This window comes from Electrophorus electricus, chromosome 21 (genome assembly GCF_013358815.1).
Source record: "Electrophorus electricus isolate fEleEle1 chromosome 21, fEleEle1.pri, whole genome shotgun sequence".
NCBI lineage: Eukaryota > Metazoa > Chordata > Actinopteri > Gymnotiformes > Gymnotidae > Electrophorus > Electrophorus electricus.
In genome coordinates, this window is record NC_049555.1 from 8,436,934 (window position 1) to 8,456,028 (window position 19,095).

The 19,095-nt window shown below is 38.2% G+C and overlaps 1 protein-coding gene across 1 annotated transcript; it reads right to left on the minus strand.

The window, feature by feature from the left end:
• Positions 1-12,953: 12,953 nt before the first annotated feature.
• apip (APAF1 interacting protein) lies at positions 12,954-16,326 on the minus strand. The gene is made up of 7 exons (XM_027013845.2): positions 16,143-16,326; positions 15,802-15,902; positions 15,663-15,711; positions 15,444-15,561; positions 15,228-15,363; positions 14,052-14,219; positions 12,954-13,239 (listed from the first exon to the last, which is right to left on the minus strand). Exons 1-7 carry the CDS (start codon positions 16,209-16,211, stop codon positions 13,140-13,142), a joined length of 741 nt encoding a protein of 246 aa, XP_026869646.2. The 5' UTR covers positions 16,212-16,326; the 3' UTR covers positions 12,954-13,139.
• Positions 16,327-19,095: the final 2,769 nt, after the last annotated feature.

Consider the following 19,095-nt stretch of genomic DNA (forward strand, 5'->3'; position numbering starts at 1 on the left):
TGTTGTAGTGATGAGACTGGTTCACCAGTCATTCAGTCACTTGATAAAAACGTGGGTGGGATGCTTGGTGGGGAATAGACTGAACTGAAAAAAATAAAACACTTTTACAGTTGTTTACTTGGGGTGAATCCTCATCTTCCATGGCATGTGTGTGAGATACCCTTATTTGATTTCCCCTGTCTTGAAAGTCTATTAATACAGAATACACAGTACTACAAACCTAACTTTTGATGGCAACAGGAGTTAGTAGGGGGTCTGGGAGTGGAGACAGGCATATAAATGGCCTTTTTTGCTTGATATTTGTTCACTGACATTAAGGCACTTATCTTTTGTGTTGGCTTTCAATTGCTTGACTCAATGCAGCAGTAAAGTTATTTTATGTCACATCATTTGTCTCAACAAATGCTTCCATTAAGATTTGGCTGAAAATAGTGTATGTTGTTTGGGGTTAACATGTATATTCATTATGCCACCATTTGGCCTGTCAGGATGCTTTTACTTAGCTGAACAACATTAACAGACTGAATAGTTTATCAATAGAGTTAAATGTAAAACCATACATAATTTTCCATTTGGGCGTGGTGGTCAAAATACTTCCACAAGATTTCTTCCTATGTCAATATGGAGAAGGAATAGCACACCATTTGGGATAACAAGAATACTCTGTAAATTAATAAGTGCAGCCAATGTGTAATTCAGTTTAAAACCAATAGCTTTGGTCAGCAACTTATTACTAATGGTTTATAATATAAGGGAGACCAAATGAAAAGCACAAATAGACATTCTATTTATTTGTAATTTAACATATTTAACTTGAGTACTTGACCACATAATTCAGTTAGACACTTGTAATGTTGATTTCATGGAAAAGGCCCTTGACCAGACTCTAAAATGTGTTTGTGAAAGGTAAGCATTCTGAATATATCTTCAAAGCCATGCTATTAGGAACACCTGTACACTTGCTCATTAATGCAGTTCATCAGCCAGTTATATAATTGTTGCACATTGCTGACATGGATCAAATGCTGAACATCAGAATGGGGGAAAAATGGGATCTGAGCAACTGTGGCAAACTTGGCTGGAACTTCAGAAACTGCTGTTCATCTTGGGTTTTCATGCATTCCAGTCTCAAGAGCTTACACAGAATGGTAAAAAAAAAAGTAGTTAGTGGCAGTTCTGTGGGCGGATACACCTTGTTGATTGAGAGGTCAGAGGAGAGTGTCCAGACAAATTTGAGCTGACAGAAATGCTACACTAGCTCCAATATCTGCTCTTTACAACCATGCTGAGCAGGAAAGCATCACAGACCATACAATGTGTTGAACCTTGAGGGAGATGGGATACATGGCCAAAACCACACTGGGTACCACACCTGCCAGCCAAGAATTTGAGGCTACAGTGGGCACAGGCTCACTGAAACTGGACAGTTGAAGAATTTGGTCTAAAAAAGCCATCTCAAACTGGTTCTATGACCAACAAGTTCAGTGAACTTCAATGGTCACCCCAGTCACAAGATCTGAATGCAATAAAGAACCTTTGGGATGTGGTAGAATTTGTAGTATGAATGTGTAACTGACAAATCTGTAGCAATTATGTGATACAGTCATCTCAACATAATTCAAAATATCAAAGGAATGTTTCCAAAACTTGGGGCCTTACATGGTATTAGTAAGTTTGAGTGGCAACAGGATACATGTAACAGTGTTACATAATCAGGACAAAAAAGGGTAACTGTGTTCCAATAAAATTACAGAAAAAAGGTAGCAATTATGTAGAAAGGATATCTCACCTAGAAGCATGTCTCAGCCTCAGTTGGGGGCTGTAGTGTAAAGAACAACAACAAAAAATACACTTTAATAAACTTCAGGTACTACTAGAAATGTTTTTTTTTCTTTCTTTTTTCACTCTTCAAGTTTTATGTCCTTAGTTGTTCATGAGTCTGCTCAGAGAAAATAGGGGCATGTGAGACCTTGTTGGTGGTCATACTAGCTGGCACTGAAGGGGATCAGTGTAATGAAACTCTTTGGCAGCTAATGGGCTATAATGTAATCCAAAAGTCCAAAGGTATACATTTTAATTAGGTAATCAGTAATTTATAACACAGTACATTTTAAAGTAACCCTCCCAACCCTGAATAGAAGTGTAGTGTTCGTAATAAAATGTCTAGTGAGTATTAAATGTACCTCAGTGTTCAGAGGAAACATAGAGAGGGGAAGCAGTAAAAAATCGTTCAAGTCTAATGAAGCTGTCCAAATTCTGTCAGAGCATATGTTTCTACTAATTCTCACATATGCTTTTCTGTACACAAGACTGATGGAATACTGTTATTTCTTAGTCTTGCCTTTCCCTATGTCAGCTTCTGTAGCTGTAGATCATGTTGGCCTTACCAGATGCTGTGCTGATAACGTTGCTCTGCCTGCTTGGGAATAAAAAAAAAACATTTGAAGAACCATCTCTTTAATCATTTATGAGGTATTAAAGGCTGTGAAAATATTTTACGTGTAAAGTCTGTATTAGATTTATGCTACAGCAATATCATGCACAATGACTGATAACTTCAAGTATATTCAATAATATTCAAAATACATTCATGAACATTTACAAAACATACATCACTGGATGATACACAATTACTCTTACTCTAGGCTAGAGATTTTGAATTTTCATGTAGACTTTTACTTCATCCTGTGTCAGTGAGTCATACATGATAGGATAATAACACTAACTTGAATATTCTTGGAAGACATGCAAAATGGTATGCTGTATATGACTTGATCCAATATTAGAAGATCTGACTGAAATTCACTTCATGCAGAGAGGCAGAGACATCAAAAGTATTGTGCACATTGTTGAATCTCGAGGCGAGACTTGTCTGCTAGTTGTCAAAGCCAATTTAGTGCTCCTTCTTCTAACGCATAACTTTGATTCATTCCTGTAAGTGAAACTAAAAAACAAACACAGACAGTTTCATCCCCTCCTCACCATTCTCTTCCTTTTAATTTCAATCAGTGCAGATCATGCATCAGTGATTTCAACAAAGACCCAAAAGGTGGCAGTCTGTCGGGATTATTGTCTGCCCTGCAGTCACTTCCGTTGCTCGACCAAAATCCTAACAGAGCAGGGCTAGAGGTTTTGTGATACGGATATGGTTTTGGATGTCAGTGCTGTGCTTCTTTGGAGCCATCCTCTCCCAGTGCCTGAGGCAACAGTGTATTGCGAGTGGAAGGTTAACCCCACATGGTGAGACCCACACTCTGATGTAGCATGGCATCATCACTCTGTTACTCCATGTGGTGTGCCCTCTCAAAGATAGGGGCTTGGATTTCATGCAGCTGTGGCTGGAAGAGTCACTATACATTTATTCATCCAGAAGGAGTTTCCTTATATCCTATCTGCTCTTAGTGTTTCAGAGGTCTCCTCTATAAAAAGGAAAGCTATGTAAGAAAAAAAAAAAAAAAAAAAAAAAAAAAAAAAAAAAAAAATATATATATATATATATATATATATATATATATATATATATATATATATATATATATGCAAACTACTATAAAGGCTTCTTTCCCCAGTTGGTGACAGCACATTGCTTAGCTTTGTGGAGGTTATCACAGAAGCCTGTGTCATTGTGTCAAATACATCCTGCTTGCCTTCTTAATTATCTCCTTACTTATGTATTCTTTCAAGTGCCACAGTACCTTTTGATCCTCTCCCTCTAAGCTGGTACAAATTGCATTAAATGTGTTATCTGAAACCGAGAAAATGCCACATGCCCAAGGGATGGAAGCAAGGCTAAATCTGAAAGCAGTTTGCATTCAGCAAACCTCAGCAGTCCAGGGTATGGAGAACTCTAAGAGAGTGGGTGAATGACCCTGCAGCATGTGACTCAGAGAGGGCCACTAGTGTCTGATTAATTAGAGTGATTTGTCAACCCCTGTGTTTTAATATTTCCTTTGTTCCCACCCTCCCTCTTATTATAATTTGATGCTTGCTAAATGTGCAGAGGTGATTTAAATTCCTTCCATGCATGCACAGAGAATGACAAAGTGTCCTTATCACATCTTCCTGCAGTGAAAGGTACGCAGCCAGCACAAATATACCAGTCATGATACGGCAGATCATATTACATGGAAAAAGGTCACAAGGGTCCTAAATACTATTAGAAATCCAAGTCAGTATCATAATAATAACATATCAATATGTCACTAATGTCAATAATAACATTTCAATTATTAGTCAAAACCATTGGCTGTTTTTACAGATAATCAGAATCAGCTATGGTTCATAATCATTTAGGATACAGTTAAATATGGATACTGTTCATTTCATAGTTCTATGTGCTACATATCTTTAAATGTAAGAGTAAGCAATATTTTTTTTGCAGAAAGTTAACTTTTGTGCAGATAAATCTGGCTATTTACCAGGAAAGATATCTGAGTATACTACAACTAAAATAATTCAATTTTCACAAACTCCAAATTCAAACAATCAAATTAATAACAGAATAACACAGAATAAGAATAACAGGCACTATGAGTAGAATGTCATTTTTACATCATACTTAAAAATCTTAAGGCAAGATGTTGTATTTGGGCAGTGGGAAAAGTTGTATGTTTAATTTTTTTATTCACCCTAACTAAATGGTGTTGGAACATTTTTTACTTTTTACCTTAGGAACCTAAAGCTTTATGGGTACATGGTTAATCACCACAGGTACTGAAGTAGGGAACTGTTAGAAAACTGCTATGCTTTTTTGCTTCACAATTCTGTAAGTAAATGTGATTCCCATGGTGATAAAAAAGCAAAAAAACAAACAAACAAAAAAAAAACTACGCATGAAATAGACGTAATGATAAAAATAAGCACCAAAAACTCTCCTTTATTCTGTCAGCAACAACTGTCTCAGGAGGCTTTCTGGGAGAACGAGACCTGGGTCTGTAATTCATCTTAGGGAGACATGTTTATTTTTGTTTGTGGTCTCTTTTTAGGCTTAAGAAACACATGTAACTGATGATCCCTACCAGTCTGGAGTCAAAAGAAATCATTCTGCAGGTTGTTTGAGAATATCCCCAGCAACTTGAAGCCCATACAAGCAAGGAAGTGAGGAAGCAAGCAAGAAAGCAAACAAACAAACAAACAAAAAACCCCAAACAGCCATCATGTTATTTGCAATACCATGGTATATTGTTTACCAAGTGAAAAAGATCAACTGGTCTGGATTAAGGTAACTAGTATATCATCTATATCTTTATTTATATCTATATATAATATGTAAATCCAAAGAAAGTTACAGGGACGTGAAGGACCGCTGCAGTGTGTTCTGTAGTAAAATATTTAGAGATAGTCAAAATTGCAGTGAAATACACAAGGTATCCAGAGAAACAACATTTTGGACAGAGATACTTCATCAGATGTGCAAGTAAAGTGCGTCACAAAGCACTTGAGCAAAGTGTGCACTTTTCTTGCACAGTGTCCTGTTTCTCTGGAAACCTTGTGTACTTCACTGCAATTTTGACTATCTCTACATCTATATCTCTAATATATATATATCCGAAGAAGATTCTAGGTGAGTAACTATAGCAGTGTACTGTAGTAAGAGATGTATAGGTAGTCAAAATTGCAATGAAGTACACAAGGTTTCCAGAGAAACAGGAAGACATTTTGAACTTTGCTTGCACAGCTGATGAAGAACCTGTTTGAAACATTCTGTTTCTCTGGAAAATGTTGTGTCTGTCACTGTAATTTGGACTACCTCTAGTATACATCTATATATCTATATCTATATGTACTTTATACATATATCTAGTACATTATGTTTGTGGAACAATATCTCAAAGAGCCTTATAAAACAAAGTTTTTGTAGTGACTTTTAAGATAATATGTAGCAAAGTGATCAAAGGCTAACCCCAGACAGAGTATATCAATGCTTGTGCAGCAATTACTTTGTCGACTGGTAAATTTATATAGAGCAGGATGGACAAGCTCTCTCCAGGAGGTCTCATGTAGCCATTTCGTTATGTCTTTTCAAACAATAGAAGGGTAATGGCTTCACTGGGCCTTTTTTATTTAGTCTGATTGACACACACGACAAACTTGGCAAAGGGTAACATCTAGGACAAGCCATTGTCCTGCTTTCTCTGGAGATTTTCCAAGAGAAAAGTCATGGAGCACAAGAGGCAGGTGCAATGATTCCTTCTTGGCATGAGGAATCAAATTCTGTTCTCCTGACAGTTTTGCTATACGCTAACCATTCCATAGAAAGGAACTAAAATAACCCATCATGAGATTATTACAATAGGGCGGCACAAATCTCAATTACAGGTTCTAGTGAAGTCCACAACAAAGCTCACGCATGCAGGTCTCCCAGTATTACTACTGACTACTTATCTACCTGCCTTCCTCTGTCTCATCTATCCATTCATCTTTTTGTCCTTTTGTCCATCTGTCTATCTGTCCATCCGTCAATCTGTATTTCTTTTTCTCACTATCCGAAAAGTCATTAAAATAGAGCCAGAGAGAAAAGCTCCCATTGGGATCACACATTGACGTCATGCTCCTGAACGCCACATCCTGCTGCTAGAGTGTGCCTCAGGCAGCTACTATACTTGGCAAACTCTGTCACTACCTGGAATGTCACAAGCCTTTCATCTCATTCATTACACTAATTTTTAGACTTTTCCTCTAGGTTTCACAGTTAGTTGCCGAAGAGGTCCTGAAGTAAATGGAATTCAAAGCAGAATAAGTCACTCTCAAGATCAATGAGCCATTACCAGCCCTTTATAGTCTTTGGCATCAAAACAGAATAAATATGAACATATTTTGCCAAATGGGGTCAAAATTTATATGATATTTAGCATGTTGAACTCACCCTGATTTTTCTGTACTCTCACCCGCTGTTTGCGTGAATGCATCTTTGGTCTCTACCCATGCCTTGTGAACCATACAAGCACCTTCAGCAAAGGGATGTTAAAGGCCAAAATCTCTTCTCTTTAATTTGTGACCAAGTCAGGTGTAGAACAGAGCAGAGTCTCTGTCCTGAATACAATAACTATACTGACATTTATTAATGGATTATACTACATTACTTCAATAAAAATATCCCTAAGGACAGTAATATTCTATTTAATCCTTGTGTCTGCTTGTTGTGGAGGGATTCTTTTCATCAGTGACATAAAATTGAATCTCAGTATGGGCACCTGCGTCCTGGTTAAGGAAATGAATAGCTAAACTAACAGAACATCATAAACAACAAATGGGGAGTGTGAGGCAGGAGGGAAGCGGAGGGAGATAGAAACCACAAGAGTTATTTGTCTGATGTTATGCAACACAGGGTTTATTTCAATTCTGGTTTATTTTTGCAACTGGGAGAAAAAAGTCTATACAAAAAGGGAATGGTTGCATCTAAAAAGCCCAGGTGCCTTTTGGTACATACCAGAAAATGTTCACAAGTTATAATTCCCTGTGGCTTTGCCTGACAGCTTTTTGGCTCCTTCGGCTAAATTGACTGTTTCTTATTTTCTTCTTTGTTGATTTGACATTTGGAAAATGTCTGCTGTATCAACTAAATCATATATTTTTATAAAGTCCATAAATTGTCCCAAGTCAGAGAGGCTGCTACAAAATGACTGATTGATCATATGGAATATTTAAGATAAAACTAAAAGGAATTTAGGAAAAATGGTTCTCATATGTCTCACATACATCCGATAAAACCTTTGTAAGCAAAATCATAATGTTCCATACCACAAAATAGGGGAATTTAAACATCAGAGCTTCTTGAATTCTATTCATTTCTCCTTCCCTGATGGAGTAACCTTTCTAGATGGCCTTTATTAATAGAAGAACCATTAAAAGAACAATAACTGTGCTGACGCTCTGAAGAAAGCATGGCACGACAATTCCTGGGGACTCTTTCAATAAGTTAATATTAGAGCTGAAGCCATGGCCTCATTGTCATTCTACACACATTCTGTGTGCCCACTCAGTTCAAAACCTGTTCTGATAGAAATCTCCCAGCAATAGACAGCAATTTCTGAGAAATACAAAGAAAGGGAAGAAAATAGGAGAGATCAAGCGAAACAGGAGAGAGAGAAGAAGAAAGAAAGCAAAAGAGAAAGACAGCGAGAGAGAGAAAGACATTGAGTTGATAGTAATATGATGCATGAAACAGATTTACTAAGAGTGCTTTCTTAATTTCATGGTCCAATTTTAGTGTGTTTCACAGCACCAGAAATTAGCTATATTGCTTGAGAGATCTAAAAGCTCTACCTAAATGGACAAAAATGGATCCTGAGTGGATAATTATTGTTAAGGTGATATAAAAAATAACCCTCAGTCATATGCTACTTGTCACACTTGGTGCTATGGCTCAAAGTGACAAAGCTTGTACATAGATAGATAGATAGATAGATAGACAGACAAACACATGCACGCACGCACACACGTGCACACACGCACACACACACACATACACACACACAAAGGGCTTTCCTCTCAGAATAAATGCAATTTAAGCTACAGAGCCCTGTTTCCATTTGCAAAGCTTGGAATAATATTGAGATGATTCAGATGTCAATATTTGTTGTTGCTCGCCCTGTCAGCTTGTGAAAGCGTTATTTTCCCCCTATAGTAAACACTCCATTAGATTGCTTCCCAACCACAAGAGTCTGATCTGAGTAAAATAAAACTATTTTTGTGTGTCTTCAGAGGGCAGTCAATTCATAGTTTGATTTTACAGGGTAATGTTGTACAACATCAGTCCCTTAATTGTGTTCAATGTCTTTACCATTTCCTCTGGCCTTGTCATAGGTTAGTCAGGATGACATTATATTCTATCATCAGGAAAGGTAAAGGATTATTTTATTTAGAAAATTATTTCTATTTACTACACATAATGTTAACTGTAAAAGGTAATAGTTTTGTTTTCCATAGTTTAATATAGTGAACTACAGTATACTGATATTGAAGACGTTAAGGTATGTTTTCAATCTGGTCAACAGCCTATACAGCTTCTAGAAAGTAACAATACTCTTTCCCCTACAATTTGAAAGCTAAAGCTCTGACTTCTTTGGGTGTCCACTGAGTGTTAATTTTACCTCTCACTGAACCTTAAATGGAGATAATAGATTTTCCTTCATGAAAGACAGGTACAGCTCTCACCAATCACCACAAGCATTTTATGGTCCTCTTTGGACTTATTCTTCAGACACAGATAAAGTAGAGTTACACAGAGGAGAAATTTTAATTAAACCCTTACTGGCAGTGTAATTTAGCCCAAGCACAAGCACAAGCACAGTCTGTCAAGAAAATAGGCAGCTATGTAGGAAATGGCCCATTTAAAAGATATTCTCTGACAGACAAACAGAACAGATTTTGCATATTAAACTCTTAATCCAGGCCAAGCCACGATGGCTCTTAACAGTGTTTGAGCGTGTTTTACCATAGCTATGATCAGGGATAAAAGATGTCACCCTTGTAATTGTGCAGACATGGCTGGTTGATTCGAGGCTTTGAATCGATGGAGCTCAAATCAATCTGCAAATGAGCATGTGTGCAAAACAAGCAAAGCCTATGGAGAAGCAGGGAGATGATCGATGTCTCGAGAGACACAGCCCAGCCTGCAGACTCAGAACGCTCCGATTTTCCACTGCATGGCATTGATGGAGCGTAGTCAGAAGAGCGCTGTGATTACCCCCCATGTGTATAGCATTGTTTTGCCTCATTCCACGACATCCAAATAGTCCAACAAGAGATGACCTTCATTACCTTTTGGAAAAAGAGACAATTTTATTGCTGCTGCTGTAGAACTTCCATCATGGCCTTGTAAATATTCCTTTTTCATACAGTTCACTATGTAGTGCATATTAATTTTGTACAATGATACAATACATATTTATACATTAGTCAAAATCCAGTTATAAATCAGCTTTTAGTCAAGTTATTATTCAATTACACTGGCTATGCTCTAGAAATGCAATGTTTCAGTTTTTAGGTCACAAGTCTGCTGTCAAAGCCATTATTATCCCTTTCTGCAAGAAACCGACAGGAATATATCTTAACATGTGGCTAAGGCAAGACATCTGCTACGTCAGTGTAATGTTTTATGCGCAACCCTGGAGCAACCCACTCCAAAGCCTTTCCAGTTGTCAGGGCCAGTAATGTCCCTGGGATCGACGTGGGTGACGAATCGCACCTGCACACGCTTCCCGATACGAGGCGATGGCTGTAGCAAGCATCGGGAAACCCGAAGAAATCCGGATGGCCTCAGGTCATCTCCTCCCACCCTGTCCCCAGAGATCTCTCTGCTGAATTCCGGCATGTCAGGGAGCGCGTGGACGATAATGCATACATCTCCAGCATTTTGATGAACAGGTACGGCAGTCTCTACTTTCCCTGCGAGCGTATTCGGGCCATTAGCCGCATTCCTCTTCCTGAGATCCATTCAGCACTGCAATTTCCCCCAGCAGGCGGAGTAAGAAAGGGAGGAGGGAGGCAGAGGGAGGGAGACGGACAGACATGAATTACTCCTCTATTCAGATAGACGGTGTATGGACAAAGACAGCTATGTACTCTTTACCGCACGTTACCTATTTCACAAACCTACTGATTTCTTCAAGCAACAACGTTTTCTGTCATGTTTCAGCTTAAATGCTTAGCTGTGCAAACAGTGCAGCTCTCTTTTCTACATGGTTTTCTATTCACGCTACACAATGCTTGTGTATTCTGATGCATGTGTATAAGGCTATAATAAAGACTTAAAGTGGTACAGCATCAGGACTACATCAGTGCAGGATAGAAATGCTGTCAGCAAAGCACCTAACATACACACGTTGGACACAACAATCACAAGTTAGCAAATTGTCTCACGGAATGAAAGACAGCGAAATGTCAGCGATTGTGTCCGGTGTCTATAGGCGCTGACGTAAAGACGGGACCTCGATTTCAACTATGGCATGTGCCAAGTAACGGGAAATTGCCCCTAGCAGGATCACAGCATTGTGCTGTAAGTCGCACATTAACATAGCACCTTCCTTTGGTGAGAAAAGCATGCATGACTCAGCTGCGTTAATTTGGATAATTAGCGTGACTGCCTGCTGAAGGTCTTTAATAAATACCATGTTCGCACATCTAGTTTACTGATCTTAAATTAATATCCACTAGATGTCTTGTGAATGGTGTGGTCCATAAGTTTGACAGTTTCTGTCATTTTGGCTGTGCCCTGTAGCACAGTAGATTTTGAAACAATGATTCTGATGTTAGTTTGAAGAATGTTAGTTTTATTTTGAAAATACTACATTTATATTGGGCGGAAGAATATGAATCTCAGCCCATTTTGTACACTCTCATTTCAGGGGTCTGGCATTGCCAAAAACACTGATTCGTGCACAAGGGAGCCAAAAAAAGATCTAGAATTCATTCTAAATGTGACTTTTACATCTAGAGCCTGATGTCCCCTAATGTGAGGACTAAAGATGTGTCAATCCCTGTAAAGCAGGTCATCATAATATAGACATTGTTATGAAGCAAGAATAATCCAATTACTTATGGAAAATCAGATGTATGAACACATATAGGAAATGTATAGATCTAATGGACTAGCATTTAGCTGATTTGAGTGACCATGTACTCTATAAAAAAGTTTGATGCATTCACAAATGTTTAGATGACAGTGATAACATTGTTACGGTTCAGGTCTCCCTCAATTACTGACCTAGTGAGATTCTTTTGAACAATCCTGGCTTATAGTTAAAACACCAATGTGCCAGCTCCAACAGATTAGGCACCAAGCAAAAATTTCAACTTCTCTTAAATTAACTCAACTAGAACAAGTAAGTCCAATGAGAATTGGGCTATGATTTGTCTCGCTGGGATCAGCAGGTATGACTGCAGCTGAGGTGTACTTACGAAGGGACTGAGAGAGCTTTCACAGAGGGGTTGAATCAGCCTAGCCCAGCCCAACAGCCTCCAGCAGACGTGGGCAGCCTGTGAGTTACAGCCCCTCTGGGAATAATATTCATTCAAACAGACTGGGAGGAGGGAACGATAGGAGAACACTGCTGGTGAAAATGGCAATAGAAGGTAGGGTGGTACCCTCCTCACTAAATCCATCTCAAAAAAGCCTTTGTCTTAATCACTCCACACCTCATCTTTCCAAAAAAATTTAACAGAATCCTCAGTAGTTTGATGGACGCTTATTAATCCTGAATAATATGAATGTTAGATTCAAGCCTACATTTTACATTTTCATGGGTGACACCAGATGAGTTTTAGGACAAGACTGACACCTTGTGGCTTAAGAGATCTGTACTGGGTTACATATGACATAGAATAGCCATAACATTATTCACTAGACAATCAATTTTATAAAATGGTAACAGCTAAAGTATTAACAGCATCCTGCATCACCAGAACATGTTATACATGGCAGTGCATGAGCAATGCCCAGTCAAAGTAAAAACAAAAAAGACAAAACATACCAAAAAGAGCAACAAGCTGTACCGGTCTGAATTTTGGTAGCCAAGCACCCAGGAGGAAAACACACTTTTCAATAATCTTCATCTGCAGTAATAAGTGCAGAAGTGAGTCAGCACTAATACTTGCCTAAAAATGTGCTTATTTCAAGAACCTATCCACTGAGAGAATTAAAGGCTCCAATAGGGTGAAAGGTTTTCTGGGAAAAAGATATGCAATTTCATGCTTGAAAAAACCACTTGCCACCATTCATTTAATTATATTAAATGAATTTCCAAACTGCATAACATTTGTGACATGATGTTAGGGCCAATTAGTTGATTAAACATGCCATTATTGTACATTGCCATCTATTATTGTAATCCACACACAATATCAAAGGTTTAAAATGTACTTAGTTTTGTCAACCACAAAAAGGCTTAGGGCCCGTTTGTTTTGATTTTTTTGTGTATAGCAATACAAGAGGCTGATGTGAACACACCATAAACAAGGTAGTTTTAACTTTTATTTATGAAATGGTGATATTTATATTTTTATGTTATATCCAACCAAGTATCACAATAGCCTGCATCTGACTGAAGGACAGCAATTCTTGCTGGGTGACAGTAGAAATTTATGGCTCATTAACCACCTCTGCAAAAAGGCTGAAGATGTCAGCAAAGGCTCGAACATCAAACAATTCCTTTGGCTTCAGTGGGTAGTGCGGATGGGTCCAAGCCACACTGCTTCATCTGAACAGCAACATCAAACAGGTAGTCATAGCATTCACACCTGGAAAAAGGCAGAAATTATTGTACAATGAGTGAGTCTATCAAATATGCAATGACTTACCAGACTGTTTGGTAATATATTCACATACATTGCTATGGAAACTGACTGCTCTTGTTGATGTTTTGTCTGTTTTGTCACACTGAATATTATCAGATCCAGGATCAATACATGGCACTGTAACAACAGGAACCAATTACAAAAGATTCATGCTTATCATCTGTATTTCATTTAATATTTTCAGTGTAGCAGAAAACCATGCCTATCTGGTTTTGTGCAAAACAAAACAAACAAAAACAAACAAAAAAAACCCACCCAAAACAAAACAGGTAATTCTCTCCTTTGCCAATATCTTCGTAAATCACCACTGGCCATACTGTAGCCAAACGCTCTCAATTTGGTGGATGGGAAATAGTATACCTTTTACTTAAGCGCACATGCGCTCTTGCATCGAATTAATGAATCACATCCACTTCAATCGTTAATCATCTTAACTGCAATACTCTTAAAATATTAAATGCAAACACAGAATGTCTCATTAATTAACAGAAAATTACTATAGAATGCTGCCATGATAGTCTGTCTAAAAGTCTTGAATCTCTGTTAAACTTTGCCAGCAATCATTAGTCAGGTTGTTCTGAATTTCCTAAAATCAGTATTCAGCTTAATCATAGCTAATGGATATTGCTGTCTTTCTACTCTGTAATCAGTTCCGTTATATTCTTGTACCCTTTGGATAGTGCAGCCATAGCCCTTCAAATTCCTACTGAAGATATAATTACAGAAAAATACAGATCACGACACAAGTATCTCACATGGTCTTGGCTTTCTCCCAGGTCTCTCCCCACACGTAGACTCCGTGTCGTCTGACAAGGACAGCGCAGGAATCTGGGTACTCCTCCATGGCCCGGGCCATGCGTTCTGTCAGGTCCTTTTCCTCTGGGGTGTTCTCAATGATGGGCACCACCAGGGTCTCATCATATCTTAAAACGTGCATTCATGTGCACACACAAAACATTCAGAAGACAGCAGTGTCTTTGTTCCAACTTGACAATATAAATTTCACAGTGATGTCAATAAATGTTTTCTACTTTTTTCAAACCAGTTACTCTTTGAGTCACCCTTTTTTAACTGATTGACAAGATCAATAAAAAGATAACAACAGTAATATTACCATTTCTGTTAATATTTGAAAAAAACTATAAAAATGTTTCTTAAAGTATTTTTCATAGGATTAACTGAAACATGACAATAAAACTGAAACAAAAAATAAAACATAAGTCATAAAAGTAACAAAAATGAAGATAAATATGTAATTATATATATATATATATATATATATATATATATATATATATATATATATATATATATATAAATAAAAATAAAAGCATTATAAAGTAAAACTGAATCAAATGACAAACATTTGAGGGATGTAGATATTTGGGACATAAGATTTTCAGACTAGAAGATAGTCATGCTACAAAAATAGGAGACAGCTTGACTACTTATTTTACACATTACTCATGGGATATATAAAAGGTGCTACACAAGGTGACTAAATCACAAGCCATGATTTAGTACACATTCAGACAGCCATTCAGAAATGTACTCAGATGCCTTAAAAGCAATTCAAAGATTAATTGTTGGGACCATAAATCTGCATGCATAAATGTAGGAACCCAAAATGCACTATATACACTCATCTCGCTCATTACCTCATTATCATCATTTGTTTAATTAACTGTTTTCACCCTTTTATGTGGCTAATAAATGACACTTTATTAACACTATGATGTTTTAGTGCTTAAGATATTGAATGACAAATCACACTATTACTGCTAGTACTCCTAACTTCAGAATGTGACTGAATCATTAATACTGCCATTGTGAACTAATAAGCTAAAATATTTTTTTTTTTTTAGATTTTATGAGACTCAAGTTACAAAAAATAGTGAAGGAACAGTTTCTACAATGGAGTTTATCCCAACCTGTAGTTTGAGCCAGAGTTTCCTCTGCGAATACCCTTGATCATCTCTTGGTGGGTGATGCGGAATTCCTTGCCAGGGAACAGCAAAGTTGCCATGACAGCAGCCTTTGAGTGGGTATGAATAACTGCTTGGGCTCCTGCATACAGACATGGTTACAAAGGTTTCTAGCATGGTTAGCAATACAAAACCAGGTGTATTGTATATATGAAATCTCACCTCTCATAGAGTAGGCGTTCATGAACAAGGGTGTGCACTGGCTCTTTTTCAGCTGCTTCCATGAGGGTGGACTGCTGATATCCCTCTCCTCCACATCACAGACAAACATGTCTTCTGGCTGCAGAGAATTGCCTTTTAACAGTGACCTAATGCAGATATTCCCTAATTCAACAATTTTATATATGTATGTATATATAAAATTTATTTTAAATCACTTGCCTGTATCCTTTCTTTTTGAACTCCAGATGGGGCAATATAAATGTGGTCTCTGTTAAAAAACAGACTACTACTGTTACAAACTTTAAAAGTAAACATAAAAATTAAATAAATAAAAATTACTAACTGTTTGTTCCCCTACCCATGTCTTATACTTATTCCACCTCCTGTTCCAGTCACCCATCCTAACTGGTAGAAGAGTCTGCAGAGCTCAGGTATAAGCACGCGCGGATGTTCTTTATCCTGAAATGACAGGCCTATTAAGAGCTTAACATCTAACTTTTTATATCAACCTAATTTTATTTTAACTCTTGGAATAATTATTCATGAGTCCCAATAACCGTCGCCATGTTTATTTGTTGAATGACTGGAAAATTATTTTAAATATTTTTGTTAGCGATACTCTATTGGCTAGGTAGGCGTTTAGCTTAGCTGTACTAGGTTAGCTAGCTAGCGCCTAGGAAAACTAACTACATTACTTACCCACGCTGAAGCTGTGGGTCTGTCGTCGCATTCTCCGTGGTTTATGCTGTGGACAGATATTGTGGACATATTTTAATTCTCTCCCTTGTCATAACGAAAAAGAAACAAACGGTCTTGTCTAGTCTTGAGCCATTGTTTGTATGCAGACGTTTCAACTTCATTACGACTTTCTTGCGCGCCTCAATGTGAGAAAGGCCCAAGGGCCTTAGTTCAGCTGCCGGAATGAAAACCGTTGGTATATAAATTATGTTAAGTGAGGTGTGATTGGTGGCACGATAAAAAGAAATCGAATCGCCTTACTAGTATAATAAGATTAGGAAACTGACAAGATTATATGAACAAGTCAGTACATCAGGTAATACCTATATGTGCTTTAAGGACAGATAGAATTTAATTTGCTTCGTCAGCAATCAGACGTTAGATGGTGCTATTATACCTCTGCGTTCGCGCAAATTGCTGCAACCTACCATTCTTTGCATAGGGTTACAGATAAGGTTAGCATGTTAGACGCAAGATGATATGGCGAATAGTTTTTTTTCCTTGTAAATTGCTTTTCATTTAATTTTATTGATTTTACTTCAGTTATTAAGTATTAAGTACTTTTAAAAAATATGAGAGTAAGATGCAGTTGTACCGTAGGCTATTGGTTTCAAGTTCATTAAAAAGTTAGGGTTAGTATTTTCTTTTTATTGTATGTAAAACTATGGAATTCTTACTTCCCCGATAAACGTCTGTTTTAATGACTCAAATACAACACTATGCTAAGGGACGGTCGTTTATCTCACTAAACTTGTCTGCCTTCACCCACGCTCCTTTTGCAATCCTACAGAAGACTAACGGATAAAATCCTCCCATGCACTTCGGTTACTAGCCTAAACGCTATCCTCTTTATTTCCCCATTCATCAGAAGGATAAAAAAAAAAAAAATCAGACAGGAAATAGGTTAAACGTGAACGTGTATTAACACAAATGTAAGCCTGCAGATGTGGGCGAGAAATAGTTTCACTCACCTGAGTCAGCCTGTCAGCTCTGTCATTGTGATTCACCGAGCCTTAGGCCGCCTTCTACATGGAGATTTTCTCAAAGCTCTATACCGCCCGCAGATTAACATGTATTAACATGACTTTGACCCCAGACCTTTGTCTTACTTGTGTGTCATTACCTCTTTGATAAATAACTCATTGGTAATTAACTCACTGCTATTAGTATATTAGTATATGTTTCTGGGTTGAAAATGACTGCATCGCATACATCAGATTTTCCTGTGAATCTACATCTACCTTAGCTCTGTACTAACATGCCTTTCACCCACAGGCATTATTCTGATTTGCATATAATCACTCTTAAATCTATAAGGTAGATATCTAGCACAGAGTAGCCTTTTATATGAATTCTTGAAAATACAGATAATGTAATGTTTCTGAAATATGAGAGAGGCTTTAGCCCTTATGCTGAAATGTCTCACATCTTCATGAAGTTGCAGAAGAACATGAACAGTCATGACATTAATTAAGTGTAAATAAGTATAATAATCTGCTTCACACCACACTGACCCACCTGGGCAAAGGGAGGATGTTAAAATGCTGTTTGTTGACTACAGTTCAGCATTTAACACTATCATCCCCTCCAGACTCACTACTAAGTTGGAGGATCTAGGACTGCATCCATCCCTGTGTGACTGGATCTCCAACTTCCTAACAGACCACAATCAGTACAGGTGGACTGTGTCTCATCCACCCTCATCCTGAGCACTGGAGCTCCTCAGGGTTGTGTCCTAAGCTCCCTGCTCTACTCACTGTACAACTACGACTGCGTGGCCACTTCCAGCTCTACCACCATTATCAAGTTCACTGACAATGCCGTCGTCATGGGCCTGATCTCGGACAATGACGAGAGGGCCTACCTGCTGGAGATTAAACACCTGGAGAACTGGTGCCAGGAAAATAATCTTCTGAAAGTCAGCAAGACAAAGGATCTGATTGTGGACTGCAGCAAGAAGCAGGAACAGCACTACCAACCTGTGCGGATCAACAAAACCACGGTGGAGAGAGTAGACAAATTCAGGTACATTGGAGTTCACATTTCGCAGGACCTGTCCTGGTCCCGCCACACCAACTCCCTGGCAAAGAAGGCTCATCAGCGTCTTTACCACCTCAGATGCCTAAGAGGCTTCAGACTGCCCTCCAAGGTGCTGCGGAACTTCTATACCTGCACTATTGAGAGCATCCTCACTGGGAACATCACAACCTGGTTTGGGAATAGCACCAAGCAGGACAGACAAGCACCCCAGAGGGTGGTGCGCTCAGCAGAGCACATCATTCATAGGGAACTTCCTGACCTGCAGACCATCTATCACAAGCAGTGCCAGACCAAAGCCAGGGGGTTTGTGAAGGACCCCACCTATCCCAACAATAGGCTCTTCTCTCTGTTGAGGTCAGGGAAGTGCTTTCGCTCCCTAAAGACCAACACAGAGCGACTGAAGAGGAGCTTCTTCCCGCAGGCCATTTGGGCCCTGAATCAGAGCAACTGATGAACTGTAGGGACCACTCTGTGCACTGCATATGATGTCAATAACATCATAAAAAGAATGCAATAACTGTATATTGTAAACTATAAATTGTAAATTGCAACTGGTAATTGTACATTTTGTATATACACATATATACATATACATATACATTGTACGTTATGTATATATAAATATTATATTATACATATATTGTATCCCTGTATCTCCTCAGCTTGGACAGAGCAGTCCCAAAGGCATTTCACTGCGAGTTATACCATGTATGACTATGTACGTGACAAATATAATTTTGAAACTTGAAACTTGAAACTTGACATAGTATACTTAATCAACAGGCCACATGCATCCCCACATGTAAGATCACACAGGGTCTTTAACAACAAGAAAGCAAAGTGGTTGGTAACACATGAACTCAGAGTGAGAGCT

Bases quoted from the DNA above. Each gene is read 5' to 3' on its own strand.
- apip (XM_027013845.2), bottom strand. From the start codon at position 16,211: ATGTCCACAATATCTGTCCACAGCATAAACCACGGAGAATGCGACGAC. The intron at 15,562-15,662 runs GCAAGTGATTTA...AATTCTCTGCAG, and splicing joins TTCAAAAAGAAAGGATACAG to CCAGAAGACATGTTTGTCTG. The intron at 15,364-15,443 runs GTGAGATTTCAT...GTCTGTATGCAG, and splicing joins GAACGCCTACTCTATGAGAG to GAGCCCAAGCAGTTATTCAT.